Source organism: Siphateles boraxobius, unplaced genomic scaffold (genome assembly GCF_051911475.1).
Source record: "Siphateles boraxobius isolate OS27281-9 unplaced genomic scaffold, OSU_SipBor_1 12, whole genome shotgun sequence".
NCBI classification, from domain to species: domain Eukaryota; kingdom Metazoa; phylum Chordata; class Actinopteri; order Cypriniformes; family Leuciscidae; genus Siphateles; species Siphateles boraxobius.
In genome coordinates, this window is record NW_027508722.1 from 3,015,130 (window position 1) to 3,036,657 (window position 21,528).

The 21,528-nt window shown below is 45.7% G+C and overlaps 1 protein-coding gene across 1 annotated transcript; it reads right to left on the reverse strand.

Annotated features, from left to right (window-relative positions):
* Positions 1-8,560: 8,560 nt before the first annotated feature.
* Positions 8,561-21,257, reverse strand: LOC143714498 (uncharacterized). The gene is made up of 5 exons (XM_077205718.1): positions 20,766-21,257; positions 19,170-19,717; positions 18,318-18,456; positions 18,038-18,133; positions 8,561-10,285 (listed from the first exon to the last, which is right to left on the reverse strand). The coding sequence occupies exons 1-5, from the start codon at positions 21,255-21,257 to the stop codon at positions 8,561-8,563; spliced, it is 3,000 nt and encodes a 999-aa protein (XP_077061833.1).
* Between the last annotated feature and the right edge of the window lie 271 nt (positions 21,258-21,528).

Below are 21,528 nucleotides of genomic sequence, written 5' to 3' on the forward strand. Positions count from 1 at the left end.
ATGAGTCGGCTGGCCAGCCTTCACCTTTGGTTGTCCGAGCTCACTCTACCAGGAGTATGGCTGCTTCTAAAGCTCTTTTGTCGGGGGTTTCCCTGAGTGATGTTTGTGATGCGGCTGGATGGTCTTCACCGCATACTTTTATTAAGTTCTATGACCTAGACTTAAGCTCTACCCCTGGGGCACAGGTGCTCTCGTCCTCTGTGCGCTAGTCTCACATGACGGTCATTTGGTCCTATGGCGACGTGGGTATTCGCGTTCCCGCAGCGTTTGACGCAGCTCGAAGTTCCCTTGAAAGGGAACGTCTCGGTTACGTATGTAACCCTAGTTCCCTGATAGGGAACGAGACGCTGCGTCGCTCCGCCATACTCCCGGCACTCCCGTTAGCGCTTCCTTCAAGCCTATCAGAAGCTAATGCGCTTGTGTTTTTGGGGTGCTTTATAGTTTCCTGGTCGATGACGTCACCCGCCTATGACGTTTCATCTCTCCATTGGGCTGATTCCATACGTGCTTCATGACGCACAACGCAGGGGCGTTCCCGCAGCGTTTGACGCAGCGTCTCGTTCCCTATCAGGGAACTAGGGTTACATACGTAACCGAGACGTTTGTGTTCCAAAATTTGATTTCATTTGAATATCGTTTTTGTGTATTTTTCTTTTGTTTTGTGAGCTGTTGATTTTCATTTTGGGCTGGTTAGTGCCAGCTAATCATTTAGTGTTTATTGCTGTGTTTGTTCTTTTCTCCTTTGTATTTCGAGGGCTGGGGATAGTGTATGAGGGATGGGTTTAGCTGCTGTTTAATGGTGTCCACATTGAGTGCTGTGCTTTTTGGGTTGATCTCACCAGAGTGTGTGGGGGGGTATCAAGTGTGGTGTGTGACTTGAGGGTCACAGCAGGCCATTTCCCTCCCTTTGAACTTTCTTTTGTATCTGTTTTTTTTCTGGTGTATTTATCATTTTTGTATATTGTATTTTTTTGTAAAGTGTTCCTATTGTTTTGTTTCTTTTCGACGTGTGAATATTGCGCCCCTTGAAATGTTAATGTAATGATTGTTTTAATTTTTTATATATATATATATATATATATATATATATATATATATATATATATATATGTTAATAAAGCTGCATCATCTTTTGTACTCCCTGGCCTATGTCTCCCGCTCACCCATTTCTGGTAACGAACCTGTGTGATTCCTGTTTTGGGGCTGGTAGGTCCCGGTATACACCGGGTGGCGTAGTCGAACGTTAGTATAATTGTTGGTGCTTTTCTATTATTCCCTCCAGTACCTGATGCTCTCGCCACACAAGGTTGAGTTGAAGTTGGTGGCCCTTCATTTGTGCAGAAATATCTGTCAGGCAGTCTGAGATGCGAGCAGCTACCATCAGATCATCTGGCTGGAATGAGAAGTAGAGTTGTGTGTCATCAGAATAACAGTGATAGGAAGATGTTATCAGTAGCTACAGTAGATGTTGTGACTTAGACAACCAGCCTCCAAGACCTGAATGACCTACCTGAGAGGTAAGACTTGAACCACTGAAGTGCAGTTCCTGAGATGCCCTTTGTCATGAGGGTTGACAGGAGAATCTGGTGGTTAACTGTGTCAAACGCCACAAAAAATCCAGTCTCAGAGCTTCAGTAACTGAGAGCAGGGCAGTCTCATTTGAGTGACCGCTTTTGAAGCCAGACTGGTTGTTTAGGCGGTTGTTCTGTGTGAGAAAGGTAGAGACCTGGTTGAACACACATTGCTCAAGTATCTTAGTAATGAATGGAAGAAGGGATACCGGTCTGTCGATTTCAAAAAGGGCTGGATTTAGAATGGGTTTCTCAAGCAATGGGGTTATCCGAGCCAGCTTAAATCCTGTGTGAAAGGTACCAGTGTGAAGAACATATGTTAAGAGTATATGTTATATAAGAGAATATAGTGTGCATGCACAATTTATGTGAATTTAATTCTTGATAAACTGTTAAATTCCAAGCAGCAATCATCAAGGCAAAATCCAAACTGAAAGTTTTGTGTACCCAACTTTGTGTCTAGAAATAGGTATTGGAATTTAGGAATGAGATCTAAAAATGTATGGCGATTTGTTTATAAGGGCTCTGTTCTTCATAAAGCGACTATTCCTTCAACCAGTTCAAGCATTTCTGTTTGTGAAGTGTGTGACAGGGTTATTATCATTAACTAAAAATATTTAGCGAGTTTGTTTGGAAATAAAATCTTTTAGATATTTGGTTAAACTTATTTGGCTTGCTGTCCACTGATGAGGGGCTCGATGAAGCAGCTGATATACCCCCTACAGTGGCTAAATGTAAGATATGATTACGAAGGGTACGGTAGCTAAGATGAAGGTGGAGTTTTGGAAGGTGGAGGGATGTTGGAACAGCTGATGCTAGAGAGAGGTAAGCAGCTGCTTATATACTCAGACTGTTGATTGCAAGATGGAACCAGCAGGGCAGGGCATCAGGGTGGAGCAGGCAGGATTGAAGACCATCTCAGTGGAGCTGGAGACTACCACGGTAGAGCAGATGAGACTGAAGACCCCCATGGTTGAGCAGAACACCACCTCGGCAGAGCAGATGAGATGGAAGACCCCCAAGGCTTGGCTGAGGACCACCACGGTGGAGCAGAGGAGACTGAAGACCCCCAAGGCTTGGCTGAGGACCACCACGGCAGAGCATGCGGGACTGAAGACCACTTCAGGGGAGCTGACAAGACTGAAGAAATTAGAAGAGACGAAACAGACAGAAAGTTCAGGGACCACCTTCATGGTTAAGTCGGGGCAGACAGGAAGTTCTTTGACGACCTTCGTGGTCGTGTCAGGGTTGACAGGAAGTTCATGGACGCCCTCCACGGTCATGTCAGGGCAGACAGGTCCTGCGTCCCAATGTCCATACTATCCATCCTAAATAGTATGTGAGAACAGAATAAGTTTGTCTCAAAACAAAGTATGTTGAAAAGAATATGTCAACATTCCCAGGATGGTCTACTATTTCTGGTAGATTTTCGAAGTGTGGATCTTTGCACAATATAAAGGCTAATATTGCTAACAACCCAATGCGCTTTGGAGAAAGATCCATTTCAGAACTACAAACACAAGTAAAAGTGTTCAAACATGGCGGATATGTGCGACCGACGGTAAATGGTTTAGATAAAGGTTTGAGTGACTAATAATCAAAGTTTAACCAGATAAAAAAGTTTTTATTTAATGTTATCCATGTTATATTTCATCTGCAATAACAATGTGGACTTTTATAAAGATCCGTTTGGCCATTAACTTTTAAATGCATCATTATGCATTAATATGAGTTGAGTCTCCGCATGAAAGACCCTGGACTGCAGATCAATGTGCTTCAGCATTTCTCTCCGATACGGTAGGAAATGTGGAGGATTTTAACTGTGACAGGTCAGTTTACGGTGACAGGATGCGACAGAGAGCAACCGTTAAAGACACAATCGTATGACGTGATAGTTTGTCTCAAAGCTTCTCTACTCTTTTGCTACACACACTTAGGATGTAGTACAAGTAGGTAAATTGGTACGCAGCAAGAGGGTTCCGGAACGACCTCTGTGGTCGTATCGGAGCAGAAAGAGTTCATGAGCAAACATTGTAAGAGTGAGCAAGAGTGGACGCTGCCGTCTCGGGAGGAGCTGGAGCAGTGTGTACGGCCCACAAAAACACACAAGATGGCGTTTGCAATCACAGGAAGAACAGCCGACGGTGGAAGGACCTCTGAGACCCCCGGATTCAGGAACACTGGACTCGGGAAGACGGGACGGGGAAGAACTAAGACCACTGGATCTAGAAGCACTGGGACCACCGGGATGCCAGCCACTCGCATAGAAATAAGCAGTGGGTTTGCCACACTGGACGCCAGTCTGGAACAACTTGGACAGTCTTTGCTGCTTCGGGTATGGTGGCCGTGACGACTGTAGTCTCTGGTGGGGTGGATACTTCGGGAGTGCAGTGTTCCTCCTCCATGACTCCCGCAATAAATGCAGACCCGCTCAGCTGCAATGCCAGGTTGACCTCCATCTTGGTGAAATGAGCCAGCTCAATAGTCAATAACATAGTCCTCGATACTTCTATCTCCTTCACTTCACTGCACTACACTGAATAAAATTGCTTTTATGAGGAAATAGCTGATCATTTAATGAATCGACTGCCTGTCTGCTAATCTTCAACATGTTTGACGCTAAACAATACTTTTGTTGAGAACGATATGTAGATTTTACTATGATAAAAAGTATCATATTATACTTTTTTTATAAGTATTTTATAAATGAAGGCAGAGTAGGGAATGTACTACTCTGGGACTCTAAGACTCATTTACGGCATTACCATAGTATTTGACAGAAATATTGAGTCACATTGTATATTGTCTAAAGAAAGTAAAAAAAAAAATATCTGTTTTCTTTCTTTGGCTTTCAGGTTTTACCAGTTATGATAAGACTTGAATTGTAATGACTATTATAACTGCTTGTATAGATATGACACTGATATAATGCATTTTAATGAATGAAGATAAAATGATTAATTTTATTATAAATATTGTGTTTTATTGTATGTTGTTTAATGAAAATAAAAAAAAAATGTAGGAATAAAGTGTTCTTTCTATCGCTGCCAGGTTAATCTTGTACTGTAATGATATTCAGTATGACTGATTGTCTAATGATGATGATATGAAGCTTTTTAATGAATGGTGGTAAAACAAAATTGTAATGAATTAAATATGGTTTAAATTACAATTAAGTTTTTTCTGTAATCTTAAATGTAGTTTTATGCACCCTGCATTGATTAGTACTTTGCAGCTAATAGAGATCACGCTTTTTCCCGCAGTAAAGCACATTCCACAAACAATGCAGTCCTACTGTACCTTTACTAGCAATGTAACACAAAATATAGAGCATTTATTCACAAGAACAACATACTAATAATCCACAAGAAACGGATTAACTTAAGCTGTAATCGACTCTCATAAAATTTTGAACTACGGGCACTGACGTCACTGCCATTACACGATAGGCTGAGGTGCCTCACGTGATACAAGTTAGCCATTACGCTTTCTCCAATAGAAAGAGATAATGGCTGCGTCCGAAAACTGAAAAAGGCTGCCTCCACATGAAGGATAAGGAGGTAGAAAGGTAGCAAAGCACGTCCGAATCCAATGATCGTGCCACTTCCTGACGCCTGAGATCCCTTCATCTGGTCGATTTTTGAAGGCAGCATAGATGGATCCTTTCATTGCCTTTGATATCACACAATCCTGTGCTTTTCATTCCCTGGCTGTTGTGCTGAAAAATAAAGATGGCGTCTGAAATTTGAGGTTGGTGGTCAGTTTGTGTGTAAAGTGTACATTTTGACCAACTTTTCCCACCTTTGATAATATTTTGATAATACTAATATAAGTTAGTATTGTAGTAATTAAATATTCAACTTTTTGCCACCAAAGTTTTCTCTCTGTTTTGTTGTCGATCATTAAATAGTTACACTGCCTCTGAAGTCTGTCTGAAATAAGTTTCGCAATGGATTTTTATGCATAAATGCAGCCTGATAAGTCATTGCCTGACAGGGCAGTGAGGCAACAAGTCAACTGCCAAAGTTTTAGGATGCAGCCACAGATCCTCTCATCTCCCTATAATAAGACAATCTCTGGGGTAACACTGGAATCTAACAGGGCAAGCAAGACAAGGGTAAATGATCATAGGAACATAGAAAATACTTTATTTCCTAAATTAAATTAACATGAAAAATAATAAAACTGAAAATGTTTTGAGCAATGAAAAGTACGTTTTCATTCTCCTAAATTTCTATGGTAAACATCTTCCTTCTTCCTTTATTGTAAACAGGATAAGTCATGTTTTAATAAGGTATTCACTGTCATGCATGACCACTTCTGCATCTCCACTTCCACGTTTAGACTTTTCCTTGATTATCTTGGATATGAGAACTGACATATTAGTTTGATATGTGTTCGTGTGTATGCTTGTATAGTTTTCTTGGAAAAGTGCCTGTAAAGGCAATGCAACACTGTAAATTCCAGAGATGTCATCAGGCTGTGTTTGATGTAAGAACAGACACAGTAATAAGAAGAGATGGACCACTCAGAGATGAATGAATGGGTGAAGCCATAATGCTCAAGATGGCAGCTGTTGTAACTTTTAAAAAATCAATTGCCATTTTGAAACATTGCTGATGTTTACAGGTTTTTGGTATAATTTTAGCTACAGAGGTAACATTTGAAAAAGTGGTAACAATAAGGTTTCATTTGTTAACTACGTTAGGTAACATTAATTAAAAATGAAAGATAAAAAACCCTCTAAAGCATTTATTAATCTCAGTTACTTTGCTAATACATTGTTGGTTAAAATCAAAACAGTCAGTGAACATAATTACAGCCAATATACAAAATTAAAACCAGTACCAATTATGCAACACCAATTAGCCTCTGATTTTATTCTTATTCTTGTCAGAGAAGGTAAGAGAGGACCCAAATGCGAAAGTGCGAGATTACAATGTCTTTAATGAAAAAAGGGAAATGTCTTCAGACAATGAGTATAACAGAAATCCTCTTCTTATAGAGATGTAGAACAGAAAACAGCCGAGAATCTGGGCGTCACAGCAAATAACAAAACTTCTCTTGTAGAAAATAACACAGAGCCGAGCACAGCAGAAATACCCGAGGAACTGGCAGCAACAAGTCACAGGTCTCTCAGAGAGGGATAAGTAGGCAGCAGGCAGAATACAGGAGTATAGGATTAGCGAATAACTCAACATACATAGAATATTCTCCGTACAGATCTAATCCCGACAAGACTAAGACAGGAACAAGAGGGTAATAACAAGAGAGCTCCTTTACAAAGAGTTACATGTAATAATCTGGCAAAGAAAAAGCTAGAAGTAGCAAACACAATCAAAAGGGAAAAGAGAAAAGGTGTGGGAGAAATAGCGTGATTGCTGGTGTGTGTGTGTGTGTGTGTGTGTGTCTGTGTGTGTGTGTGTGTGTGTGTGTGTGTGTGTGTGTGTGTGTGTGTGTGTGTGTGTGTGTGTGTGTGTGTGTGTGTGTGTGTGTGTGTGTGTGTGTGTGTGTGTGTGTGTGGCCTGGTAAACCCTACATTATGGGGACAAAATGTCCCCATAAGGATGGCAATATCTGAAATCGTCTCGGTTACGTATGTAACCCTAGTTCCCTGATAGGGAACGAGACGCTGCGTCAAACGCTGCGGGAACGCCCCTGCGTTGTGCGTCATGAAGCACGTATGGAATCAGCCCAATGGAGAGATGAAACGTCATAGGCGGGTGACGTCATCGACCAGGAAACTATAAAGCACCCCAAAAACACAAGCGCATTAGCTTCTGATAGGCTTGAAGGAAGCGCTAACGGGAGTGCCGGGAGTATGGCGGAGCGACGCAGCGTCTCGTTCCCTATCAGGGAACTAGGGTTACATACGTAACCGAGACGTTCCCTTTCAAGGGAACTTCGAGCTGCGTCAAACGCTGCGGGAACGCGAATACCCACGTCGCCATAGGACCAAATGACCGTCATGTGAGACTAGCGCACAGAGGACGAGAGCACCTGTGCCCCAGGGGTAGAGCTTAAGTCTAGGTCATAGAACTTAATAAAAGTATGCGGTGAAGACCATCCAGCCGCATCACAAACATCACTCAGGGAAACCCCCGACAAAAGAGCTTTAGAAGCAGCCATACTCCTGGTAGAGTGAGCTCGGACAACCAAAGGTGAAGGCTGGCCAGCCGACTCATAAGCAAGTGAGATAGCCTCAACCACCCACTTGCTCATTCTCTGTTTAGACGCCGGACACCCTTTCCTGGGTGGCCCGAAACATACAAAAAGTTGTTCTGATTTCCTCCACAGGGCAGCTCTGTGGACATAAGCGTCTAATGCCCTAACAGGGCAGAGTGAATTAAGTTTCTCCTGGTCCGATGACATAAATGGAGGAGGACAGAAAGCCTGCAGAACCGTAGGTCTAACAATATTAGTAGGAACCTTAGGAACGTAACCTGGTCTAGGATGCAGAAAAGCTTTAACCATGCCAGGTGCAAATTCCAGGCACGAGGGTGAAACCGACAGAGCCTGCAAATCTCCGATTCTTTTTAGTGAAGAGATAGCAAGCAAAAAGATAGTCTTAAAAGTGAGAAACTTCTCGGGAACTTCTTCGATAGGTTCAAAAGGAGCTAGGGAAAGACCTTCTAATACAATGGCCAGATCCCAAGTCGGCACCCTCGTACGAACTGCTGGCCTCAGCCTCAAAGTGCCACGGAGGAAACGAGTTATAAGCGGGTGTCTCCCAAGAGAAACTCCACTGAAAGGGACGTGGTAAGCAGCTAGTGCCGCCACATACACCTTTAGTGTGGAGGGGGATAACCCTGTGGAGAAGCGCTCCTGCAGGAATTCCAGCACTGCACCCACTGGGCAGTTAACTGGGTCCTGCAGGTGTTCTCCACACCAAGAAGTGAAAAGTTTCCACTTCAAGGCATAAAGCTTCCTCGTGGATGGAGCTCTGGAGTTAAGAATGGTCTCAACAACCTCGGTTGAGAGACCGGAGTCTATGAGCTGGGCCCCCTCAGAGGCCAAGCCCACAGTTTCCACAATTCTGGGCGGGGGTGAAGTATCGTGCCCCCCGCCTGGGAGAGTAGATCCCTCCTGACCGGGAGCTCCAAAGGAGAACCGTCCAGGAGAGAAATCAGGTCCGCAAACCATACTCGGGCCGGCCAGAACGGGGCTACTAGTAGTAGACTGACCCCGTCCCGGCGGACCCTCTCCAGAACTCCTGGTAACAGAGCAATCGGGGGAAAGGCGTACAGACGTGACCTCGGCCACGGCTGCACCATAGCATCCAACCCCAGGGGGGCTGGAAGAGTGATGGAGAACCACCGATGACAATGAGTGGTCTCCTTGGAAGCGAATAGGTCCACCTCGGCGCGACCGAAACTCAACCAAAGGAGCTCCACCACCTCGGGGTGGAGTCTCCATTCCCCTGGCCTCGGCCCCTGCCTCGACAGGGAGTCTGCTACCACATTCAAATACCCAGGGAGATACATTGCTCTCAGAGATAGTAGCTTCCCTTGGGACCACAGGAGGATCTGACGGGCCAACTTGTAAAGCCGGCGAGACCGCAGGCCCCCCTGATGATTTATATAAGAGACCACCGACGTGTTGTCTGATTGAACTAACACATGATGGCCTCTCAGGTCTGTTAGGAAGTGTTTCAGAGCCTGAAACACAGCCAACATCTCTAGACAATTTATGTGCCACGAAAGATGATGATCCTGCCACAGACCTTGGGCTGGGCGACCACTCATGACCGCCCCCCACCCTGTGAGGGAAGCATCCGTCGTTAGCGTTATGCGACGACAAAGAGCCCCCAGCACAGGACCTTTGGATAGGAACCAAGTTTCTCTCCACATGACCAGAGCACGAAGGCAGCGCCGCGTGACTTTGAACGTGCGGAGCGGATTTCCCCTCGGGGAGAATCCCTTGGTCCTGAGCCACCACTGTAGCGGTCTCATGTACAACAGGCCGCAAGGTATAACGTTGGACGCTGCTGCCATCAGACCCAACAGTCTCTGAAACTGCTTGACAGTGAGTAGCTGGCCTAGCTTCACTTGTTTCACAGCTGAGAGAATCGAAGCGATGCGGGTCGGAGAGAGTCGCGCCCGCATCGATACCGAATCCCAAACGACACCCAGAAAAGTGGTCTTCTGGGAAGGAGATAATACACTTTTCTTTGCGTTCAGCCTCAACCCCAACTTTCTGATATGAGCGAGGACGACATCTCGATGCCGAACCGCCATCTGCTCGGTCTGAGCTAAAATCAACCAATCGTCGATGTAATTGAGAATACGAATGCCCTGAAGCCTCAGAGGCACTAGTGCTGCATCCATGCATTTCGTGAAAGTGCGGGGAGATAAAGCTAGGCCAAACGGAAGAACCCTGTACTGGTACGCCTCGCCCCCGAAGGCGAACCTCAGGAACTTCCTGTGTTGTGGAAGGATGGACACATGGAAGTATGCGTCCTTCAGATCTATCGTGACAAACCAGTCCTCGGACCTGATTTGAGACACGATCTGCTTGATAGTGAGCATCTTGAATTTTAGCTTCCCTACCGAGCGATTCAATATGCGCAGGTCTAAAATTGGACGCAACCCCCCATCCTTCTTTGGAACGATGAAATATCGGCTGTAATAACCTGACTCCAAACTGGGAGGAGGAACCCGTTCTATAGCCTCTTTTTGAAGGAGCGTTTTCACCTCTTGTTCCAATACCAGAGCCTGCTCGGGGCCCACCACTGTGTGCAGAACCCCTCTGAATTTTGGTGGACGACACCTGAACTGGATAGCATAACCCTTTTCTACTGTCTGCAGGACCCAATGAGATATTTTTGGAAGGCTTTTCCACTCTGCCAGAAATTCTACTAAGGGTACCAGCCTCTCGAGACTGGCCTCTGGTGTAACTTGAGCAGCAGACGCAGCGCCCTGTAACGGCGCACCGGCAGGGAACAACTGGTCTGACCGCTCTGAGACCCTCCTCAGAGGGAGCGAGCGTCCCTCGGGAAAGCGCTCGCTGGGATCGTCTGTGCCCCGGCATAAAGGCGGGGTTGGCAGAACGAGCCCCTGAGGGCACCGAGGAGGAATGGGCACCGTAAAAAGAGGTGAACACCTTTCCGCCTCGGTGGGGACCACCCTCAGCATCCTGAACGGCTTGGCGTCAGGACTTCTTCTTAGCCGAAGCCTTCTTAGCCAATATAACTGTCCTCAGATCAGTTCTACTGGGAGAAGGCTTCGGCTGAGAGTGTCGCGGCTGAGCCCACTGTCCAGCAGGGGGAGCACGAGACGCGACACTCTGCCTCTGCTGCGCTCTATGTGATGAGCTCGAAGACGGCCGGGGCTGCTCCCGCCCAGCAGCCCCAGGGACATGAACTTTAAGGGGAAGAAACTTTTTAAAAGCTGCAGTTTGTTTCTTTTCTTCTTGGAATTTATCGATAACTGAATTCACAGCATCACCAAACAACCCCATGGGAGAAAGAGGAGCATCTAAAAGAAAAGCTTTTTCTCTCTCTTTAATATTAGTCTGATTTAACCACAAATGTCTTTCTGCGGCCACCAGAGCTGCCATAGAACGACCCATTAATTTGGCCGATTCTCTGGTGGCACGCAGGGATAAATCAGCAGCCTGACGCAGTTCGCGAACTACGTCAGTACTGACCTCCTCACTCTCACTCATGTCCCTTAGCAGATCAGCCTGGTATGCCTGCAAGATTGACATAGTATGCAGACATGACGCAGCCTGACCTGCTGCCGAATATGCTTTACCCACCAAAGCCGAAGTGTTTCTTAAAGGCTTGGTGGGTAATGCCGGTGCCTTAAAAGATGATGCTGCTTCGGGGGAGAGATGGCTCGCAAGCGTCTCTTCCACACGAGGCAACGCACCATAACCATGAGCCTTGGCTCCCATAATATTAGCGTATGTTGAAGTCTGGGGACTAAACACTCTATATGACACCGGTTTTCTCCATGATTTCGACACCTCGGTGTGGAGATCATGGAAAAACGGCAGGCACCGGCGTGGAGGCTGCACACGTGACGGCAAAAATCTCTCATCCAACTTTGATTTAGAAACAGACTCCTGTCTAGTCACTGGCCATTCAATATTAAGTTTTTCAACAGCTCTTGTTAACACCTCCATAAGCTCATCACTCTCAGGAGTGTGGGGTGGCGAATCCTCCACATCTCCCTCAACACTAACAACATCAAGTTCCTCAGAACTGGATAGCATTGGTGCCTCAGCCCGAGCGGAAGAAACCGCAGCGCGTGCTTCCGAACCCGGGACTGAGGCACTGGATCTCACAGGTGAAGGGAGAGATAAGGCAGAGCCCGTCTCAAACCCCGCTGTGAGATCCATCTGCGATCCCCACGATAAGCGCCGCCGCTCTGCCTCGGCAGAAGCGGGACCCGAACCGCGGGGAGCGCGCACCGAACCGCTCTCCTCAAAGAGCGACCGGCGGGAGCGGAGCGTCCTTAACGGCAAACGCTCGCAATGCTCACAGTCTGCTCCCTCGAGAGCAAACTGGGCATGCTGAACTCCCAAACAAACAACACAAAGATCATGTGTATCCCCGCTCGTTAAATAACGCGAGCAGGGAGGAACACACTTTCTAAACTGCTGTTCGTCCGCCATAATCTCTCAATATATATATATATAGGGATAAATTGTTTGTGTGGTGCAGGGTATGTAAGACAGACAATATCACACAGGGACAGATTCACATGTAGCGCGACTGAAAGCACAGAAGCTAATGCGCTTGTGTTTTTGGGGTGCTTTATAGTTTCCTGGTCGATGACGTCACCCGCCTATGACGTTTCATCTCTCCATTGGGCTGATTCCATACGTGCTTCATGACGCACAACGCAGGGGCGTTCCCGCAGCGTTTGACGCAGCTCGAAGTTCCCTTGAAAGGGAACCTTGTTTGTGTGGGGACATTTTTTGGTCCCCATGAGGAAAACCGCTTATAAATCATACTAAGTGATGTTTTTTGAAAATGTAAAAATGCAGAAAGTTTTCTGTGATGGGCAGGTTTAGGGGTAGGGTTAGTGTAAGGGAATAGAATACACAGTTTGTACAGTATAAAAATCATTATGTCTATGGAAAGTCCCCATAAAACATGGAAACACTACGTGTGTGTGTGTGTGTGTGTGCGTGCGTGTGTGTGTGTGTGTGTGTGTGTGTGTGTGTGTGTGTGTGTGTGTGTGTGTGTGTGTGTGTGTGTGTGTGTGTGTGTGTGTGTGTGTGTGTGTGTGTGTGTGTGTGTGATAGAGTGCGGCCAGGAGAGAGAAAGAGAGAGATACCAGATTCATAACAATTCTAATCATTTACTGAAGGAAGTCTTTTCCTTCAATCAGTTTAATAAAGTCCCCCTGTGGTGAAAATCAAGCTTTTAATGTTGTTTATACTGTATGTCTATGTGGACACAAACCATGTGCAACTTCATAATTCAACACCATTGCTGAGTATTTTCTCTTTAAAACTGCTGTGAACCAAAGACAGTCTCAAAGACACGGTTTGAAATAGCTGGTGTGTCTGTTGTCACAAGCTACCTTGTAACCAATCAGATCAACGTGTGATCGTCAACGAGTGGATCGAATATGCATGTGCATACCGTCACCATTTTCACAGATTTGCATTTTTTTAGTTTACACTGAGACAATAAGGGTATCATTTCCAAAAACTTGTACTTTGAAACCTGTTTTCAAAAGTTTGTGTTTTCAGACCACCAAAACGCCATTGTCATGTAAATGAATGGTGAAAACGCAGTTTTTAGTAAAACAAAGCACAGGTGAGGACTAATCAATCATCTAATAAGTAACCATATAAACAAACTAGAAATGGGAACAAATGAAAAAGGAATAAAAACAAGGGAGTGCAAACTACAAAGTCCGTGAAAACAGAACAGAACTGAACAGAACCATTACAGCTGTCTACATTTTTTAAAAGTCGATGATGCCTAAAAACTAGTCTCTGTGTCCGCAGGAAGCACATATTCATAAAACATAATGCTTTGGGACTGAGATTATTCTTTGCTGTTTTCACACAACAGTCAACAGAAGACAAATAAATGGGTCATAAGACACTGAAACATACCCAGCATGCTCTTTGTATCTCTTTACAAGAATAATACCAATGTTAATGTATACTTCCCAGACATGGCTGCCAGTTGTTGTTTTTTAATTACTTTCCCGTGAGTGTTTATCACAACATCTAATAAACAGCCTTGTGAAATTAGATTGTATGTAAATAATAATAAAAATTATATTAATAAATATGGTTAAAATGGAAGAGATTATTTTCTCTCCATGCTATTATGTCCACACTCAGATAGGCTCATGCATGAAATACTGTGTGTTTAAAGGGAAATGATTTGCGAGTTCAGATGTATTATGTAACAATTAATCATTTTTCATCTTAACAGAATATGTCACCCAAAATAAACATGAAAACTGAATCATTTACTCATGCCCAAACCCATTTGCTCTTATTTTATTCTGTGGAACACAAAGGGAGATTTTTTTTTCTTCTCTCCTCTCAGAGAGGTGCTGAAGACAGAGCAGAGCTCCTTCACAAGCCCTCTTGGGATTTAGTGTAGGATTTGATTCTAATGCACTCAATGCGGCTTTTAAAGAACCCCAATTGCAGCTCCAAAACTGCAAGCTGTTTCTCTCTTTTAAATTCAATTCAACTCAACAGAGTTTGTGCTCAGGGAACAAAAATAACATATCTCTGAAGTGAGGAATTGTCTGTAAATGGTGGTTTGGTAAACAATGCTGCTGACACAGCCTGACTCAAGCCCATTTAAGCATATTCTCAATAATCAAGCATGTTACTGCGGCAGAACGTAATGCTCAGAATTACACTATGTTATATAATCATTTCAAACTTCAAATAAACTTTGCTGGTACCCAACATGGAATGCTGGTTGCTGTTTTGCTGGTTTGCAGGTCCCACACATTGGTTGCTGGTTCCCAACATGGAATGCTGGTTGATGGTTTGTTGGTCCTTAACATGGGATTCTGGTTGATGATTTACTGGTCCCCAACGTGGGATGCTGGTTGCTGGTTTGCAGGTCCCCAAAATGGGATGCTGGTTGATAGTTTGAATAAAAATGGTATTATGATTAAATATATTGAAAACATGTGATAATACAACAATATTTTATTATAAGGCCGCCGGCGATCTTTGAACATAAGGAGGTAAAACTATGTTATTTTATAGTTATTTTTACGTGTAAACTATGTACGCATAAAAAAGTATTTTAGTAATAGATAAAATGCCCCTGCAATCATTATTTGTGTGAAAAGGAAATAAAAGTCTTTTGTGTTTTACTTGTCGTTGGTATTCATTTTAGCTTTAAACTGCAGCGAATTGATTGCATATGTATCTTTTTGGAGTTTTGAAAAAATTAAATAAACTGATCGACCCAACAGAGCTAAGACTGTTTCATATAAATGTGCAGCCTGTAGTTGGACAGCAGTACCAACAGGATGGGGGTGAAAAGGGCCCCAGGGTCCAGCCCTATTTATGTACCGTCATGGTACTTGATGCTAATAAAACTCTTCACCATAGCTACTCTCAGCACGTCAGAGAAGCCCTGCTGTTTATGGTACGAAAAAGCAAATCTGCTTATAAAACTCTGATAAAAGTCATAGGGTGTCAAAAATATCAGTGCAGCAAAACATGTTTACTCTGGAAGGATGTTTCTTACATAAGAGCTGCTCCGTGTCGTACTCTTCCTTCTGTTGTGTAAGTAGTCCCCTCAGAATAGTGCTTTTCTTGAAGTAATTAGGAGGTTCACATTATCTGGGCCCACCCTGAGACTCCCTGGATGACCAGCGGCTCCCCTCCCCCCAGCCGGCGGCCCTCCACTGGGTCTGATTCCTCCCCAGACCACCACGGGTGTCTAAGCATTATAACCGTCCTGAAGTGATGTTTAAAGACCTGGCAGAGTACCACAGCGGCACCGATTGATTGTGGATTTATCTGTGGATGAAGATGTAGCCGACGCGTAAACACCATCCATCACAATCGGCCTCTTCTTCAACAACACCTGAGTTCTGTGATACACACAGACAAACTCATGAACTAAACAGGTGTAAATATACGCGAAAATTATCTATTGCTCAGGATGATATCACTGCAGAAACATAGTTCTTTATAGTTCATGCCAAGGGCTCAAGGTTTGGCTACTTACACTCTTAAAAAAAAGGTTTAGTGAGGTTCTATATGGAACCCTAGGGTTCTTGACTCAATTTTAAAGAACCTTTAATGCAAAAAAGTTTCTATATAAGGAGACATGATTGCATAATATTTTTGTGGTTAACATTTTATTTCCGATTTTCTTAGTGATAATATATGTTTATGAGCTGCTTAATTCATAAAATGTAATTAAAATTAAAAATGTATTTAAAACTAATTCCATAAAATGATCCCATGATGGAAGCCTTTAAAGTTCTAAATAGAATCTTTTCTTCTAAGAGTGTAGCATGATCCTGTTAGTCCCTAGTTGATACTGAAGCTTAACCAATAAGTGTGTTCGAACTTGAAGCAGTGGCGAACGATGTATGACATCAAAGTACCGCTAGACCGATTGGAGAGCAGACGGCTCTGTATGCTTTCGAATAGCTCTCGGCTACTTTGATGTCATACACCGATCGGACTGTGCAGCACCACTTCAAGTCGATCAGACCTATTATTACCCATTAACCGCCATTTATAAGAAGCCATGTATTTACGCTGTTCTTGGAACAGTCAGCAAGAAGACCAGTGTACATTAAGGTCAAGGGAGGAGATGCCTCAGTGCACTAAAATAGCAGTTAATACATTTACTGCCTGGGTGCAAATATTTAACATGTTTGCTACGACATAATCATTTAACAGACAATTTTCGTCTGGCTTTACTACAAAAAATTGCTGTTTTATAAGTATCATGGGTAGCATGAGTTAATCCAAAAGATGAGAGATTTGTGACGCAGAATGACTTTAACAAACACAAGGCGCACTTAACAAACCAGAAATGTCAACGTGGAACACAGACCTGAAGAAACACAGTGCTTATATACACAGAGGATGATAATCAAAGAAACAGGGAACAGGTGTGTAACTAATTAGAAACCAGGGGTCAGTTGCATAAACATAGCCATTATGTTAAGACTGTGTATGCAGTATGACCAACTAGCAGTTAGTCAAGGGGCAATAAGTCTTTCTTTTTGGTTTCAAATTGGACAAGTCTACATTTTTTTCACTTACTTGAAAAAGTTATGACTAAATAATAAGACTAGTCTTAGCAGTTTATGCAACAAATGAATGACTATAACTCGGGCAATGACAAAAACAATTAAAACTAAAGACTAAAACTACCAAGACAGAGTACGTCTCGGGTTACGACTGTAACCCTCGTTCCCTGAGAAGTCAAGTCAAGTCACCTTTATTTATATAGCGCTTTTACAATACAAATTGTTTCAAAGCAGCTTTACAGAGATAACAGGAAAGTAAAGTTGTAATAGTATTGTTAAATTCAAAATTAAATGTTAAATGTCCCCAACTAAGAAAGCCAAAAGCCAATGGCGAATGAAGGCGAAAAAAAAAGGCGAACGAGACGCTGCGTCGAGAATCGACACATTGGGGAACGCCTTCAGCGTGATGCGTCTGAAGCCTGTATGGAACTAGTCCAATTTTGATTGGTGTTGCATCATGACGTCAGCAGTGACGTCGCATGTGACGGTGAGCGGAAGCTATAAAAGGGAACCGGATCATAACAATGGCAGCTTTTGATTGGCCGAAGCAAGCCTTACTCAGGAGCTCTAGAAGTGTGGCCGAGGGACGCAGCGTCTCATTCCCTTCTCAGGGAACGAGGGTTACAGTTGTAACCCGAGACGTTCCCTTTCGAGGGAACTCGCGCTGCGTAGATAATCAACACAATTGGGAACGAAATGCCCACGGCGCCACACTGAGAGAATACGCCCTGGTGTGAAGCAAACTGGCACACTCAACGACGAGAGAACCCATGAACCCGGTGTACAGGGCAGATCCAAACTGTAGTGTTTTATAAAAGTGTGAGGGGAAGCCCAGCCTGCAGCATCGCAGACCTCTTGGAGGGAAACTCCTGCTAGCAGAGCCTTAGAGGAAGCCACTCCCCTAGTGGATTGGGCTTTAAGTGCCAGAGGTGAAGGCAAATTACGCACCTTGTAAGCTGAAGAGATTGTTTCCACTATCCATCTGCTAATAGTTTGTTTTGAAGCAGGTGACCCCTTCCTAGGGGACCCAAAGCACACAGGTAGATGATCTGATTTCCTCCATCCTGAAGTTCTTTGCGCATAGATCTCTAGGGCTCGGATCGGGCACAGTAGATGTAACTTCGCTTGCTCATCCGACACATGCGGTGGAGGATGGAAGGCCTGGAGAATTAAAGACCGTGCCACATTTGACGGCACCTTAGGCACATAGCCAGGTCTAGGGTGGAGAATGGCCTTTACCTTGCCGGGAGCAAACTCGAGGCAAGAAGGAGCAACAGATAGAGCCTGAAGGTCCCCGACTCTCTTTAGGGACGTAATGGCGAGCAGGAACGCTACCTTGAAAGACATACATTTCTCAGTCACCTCATCCAAAGGTTCGAAGGATGCCACGGATAACCCCTCAAGAACCACTGCCAGGTCCCACGTGGGGACCCTGGACTGGATGACAGGCCTCATCCTCCTAACTCCACGAAGGAAACGTACTATAAGTGGGTACTATAAGTCTCCCCAAGGTGCCCACCCCTAAAGGCGTGTGGAAGGCAGCTAAGGCCGCCACATAGACCTTAAGCGTGGACGGGGAGAGCCCGTCAGAGAAACGACTCTGGAGGAACTCCAGCACTGAAGCCACAGGGCAGTTAACTGGGTACACCTGATGTTCTCTGCACCATAAAGTGAATATATTCCATTTTAATGCATACAGTTTCCTCGTGGAGGGGGCTCTAGAGTTTAGAATGGTCTCGATAACCTCAGTTGAGAAACCGGCATTTAAGAGGTGGTCCCCCTCAGGGGCCAAACCCACAGCTTCCATAGCTCTGGTCGAGGGTGAAATATTGTGCCCTCGGCCTGAGACAGAAGATCCCTCCAGATCGGAATTTGCCACAGAGGGCCTGCTAGAAGAACCATAATGTCCGAAAACCACACTTGGGCCGGCCAGTACGGGGCTACTAGGAGTAAGCTGATCCCGTACCGCCGAACTCTCTCTAGAACCCCTGGGAGCAGAGCGATCAGGGGAAATGCGTACAGACGTTGCCTCGGCCACGTCTGCACCATAGCATCCAGTCCCAGAGGAGCTGGATGCGTGAGGGAGTACCAGAGCGGACAGTGGGTGTTTTCTTGAGAGGCAAACAGGTCCACTTCCGCCAGACCGAACTCCCTCCATATTGACTCCACCACCTCGGGGTGGAGTCTCCATTCCCCGGGCCTCAGCCCCTGCCTCGACAGGATGTCTGCTCCCACATTGCTGTCCCCAGGGATATACATGGCTCTGAGCGAAAGACGTTTTCCCTGGGACCACAGGCGAACCTGATGCCCCAGTCTGCACAGAGGGCGCGATCTCAGGCCCCCCTGTCGATTTATATATGAAACCACCGACGTATTCTCTGTTCGCACTAGAACATGATGGCCTCTGAAGCCCGGAAGGAAATGTCTGAGGGCCAGAAATACTGCCATCATCTCCAGGCAATTGATGTGCCATGAAAGGTGATGGTCCCTCCAAGTACCCATGGTGTAGCGGCCTTCCATAACCGCACCCCAGCTCGTGAGGGATGCATCCATGGTCAGAATTCTTCTCTGACACCGTGCCCCCAACACAGGGCCTAGGGACAGGAACCCTGGTTTCTTCCACATGACCAAAGAACGAAGGCATCTGCGCGTTACCTTGATCGTGCGAAAAGGGTTGCCCCTCGGGGAAAACCCTCTGGTTCTGAGCCACCACTGCAGGGCCCTCATGTACAGCAGACCAAAAGGAATTACGTTGGATGCCGCTGCCATAAGGCCCAGCACCCTCTGGAAGTGTTTGACAGTGATGGTGTGGCCTAGTTTGAGACTCGTGACTGTGTCCAAGATGGTGTCTACACAAGCAGGAGACATCTGTGCCCGCATCGTGACAGAATCCCACACTACCCCCAGGAAAGTGGTTCTCTGTAGAGGAATTAAAGAACTTTTCTTGACATTGAGTCTTAAACCTAAGCACCTTAGATGGCTTAGAACAAGATCTCGATGTTGAACCGCCCTCTCCCTTGACTGTGCCAAAATGAGCCAGTTGTCGATATAATTGAGGATGCGAATGCCTTGAAGCCTCAGAGGGGCAAGGGCAGCATCCATGCATTTTGTGAAGGTGCGAGGCGACAGTGCTAGGCCAAACGGAAGAACTCTGTATTGATACGCTTTTCCCCCGAAAGAGAATCTTAGGAACTTCCTGTGTTGGGGAAGGATGGAAATGTGGAAGTAAGCATCTTTCAGATCTATTGTGACAAACCAGTGCTCGGACCTGATCTGACTCACGATAAGAGGTATAGTCAACATTTTGAACCTGTATCTCCTCAGAGACCTCAATACCCTTAGATCTATTATAGGTCGTAACCCTCCATCCTTTTTGGGAACTATGAAGTACCGACTGTAGAACCCGGCTTCCCTTTCTTGGGGAGGCACCTGTTCTATGGCCTCCTTTGCCAAGAGGGACTGAACTTCTTGCTCCATAACCTGACCCTGCTCTGGACTGACCAGTGTGTGGACCACCCCACTGAATTTTGGTGGACGATATTCGAACTGAATTCTGTACCCCTTTTCCACTGTGTGCAGGACCCACTGAGATATATTTCGAAGACCCTTCCAGGCATCTAGATAATCTACTAGGGGGATCAGCCTCTCGAGACTGACCTCGAGTGTTGTGTTTGAGATATCGGTGACCTGAAGCACTTTATTGGCAGGAACTAACCGAAATAATCATTTTTCTACAGGCCTCGTGAGAGGGAACGCAGTCGACAGGGCCGCAATGTTTTCGGGCGGACACTGCGATTTGCGTTCGTTGAAAACCGATGTGTCCCGAAGCGCACGTAGCGGCGGGAAGCACATATCGATTTCCTGAGGGCTCCGCGAAGGAGCGAGATGTTGTTGCTCGATCACAGGGGGGGGGGGCCCATGAGACTTGGAACGACAGCGGGGGATGAAATGTTTGAGTGCGGCTGACTGTCGTTTTGTCTCCTGAAACCTCTCGACGACCTGCGTCGCAGAAGAGGCCAGAAGACGAAATCGGGGCATCGAGGAGGAAAGCCCTGTCCTTCTCCCCGGTGCCCGACAGATTCAGCCACAGGTGTCTCTCCGTGGCTACCAGTGCTGCCATAGAGCGGCCAATGGCGCGGGCCGTCTCCTTGGTAACACGGAGAGACAGGTCGACCGATCGACGCATTTCTCGGATGTCGTCGAACGAGACCTCCCCGCTGTCGTCCACCTCCTTAAGGAGGTCGGCCTGGTTCGACTGGAGAAGCCCCATAGTGTGCAGGCACACACCAGCCCGACCTGCTGCCATATATGCCTTCCCAACAAGCGCCGAGGTGGTACGGCAGGGCTTGGAGGGAAGCGTCGGAGGCCTCAGGGACGATGCAGCATCGGGCGAGAGATGGGTTGCAAAATTCTCTTCGACCCGAGGCATCGTCCCATAGCCCTTCTCCCTCGACCCCATTACATTAGAAAATATATGGACATTGGGGCTAGAGAGACGAGAGGAGAAGGGCTTGTCCCACGATCTTGTCCCACGATCCACGACCTTCTTATCTAGGGGCCATTCGATTTTTAATTTACCCACAGCCCGGGTCACAACCTCCAGCAACTCCTCAAAGGCAGGTGAATGTGATGATGGAGTCTCACATCAACCTGCCTCGATGTTCAAACTATCTGATCCCTCAGAACCAGATAGCTCAAACATTGGGTCCCTCTCTCGGGCGGAAGAACCC

What these genes read in the sequence shown, in the direction of transcription:
- LOC143714498 (XM_077205718.1), bottom strand. Translation starts at nt 21,257, where the DNA reads ATGGGGTCGAGGGAGAAGGGCTATGGGACGATGCCTCGGGTCGAAGAG. An exon ending in CTAGTGCGAACAGAGAATAC is followed by an intron (nt 18,457 to 19,169) that starts GTCGGTGGTTTC and finishes TTTATGGTGCAG; the next exon opens with AGAACATCAGGTGTACCCAG. An exon ending in TCGAGTTTGCTCCCGGCAAG is followed by an intron (nt 10,286 to 18,037) that starts GTAAAGGCCATT and finishes GGCCCCGAGCAG; the next exon opens with GCTCTGGTATTGGAACAAGA.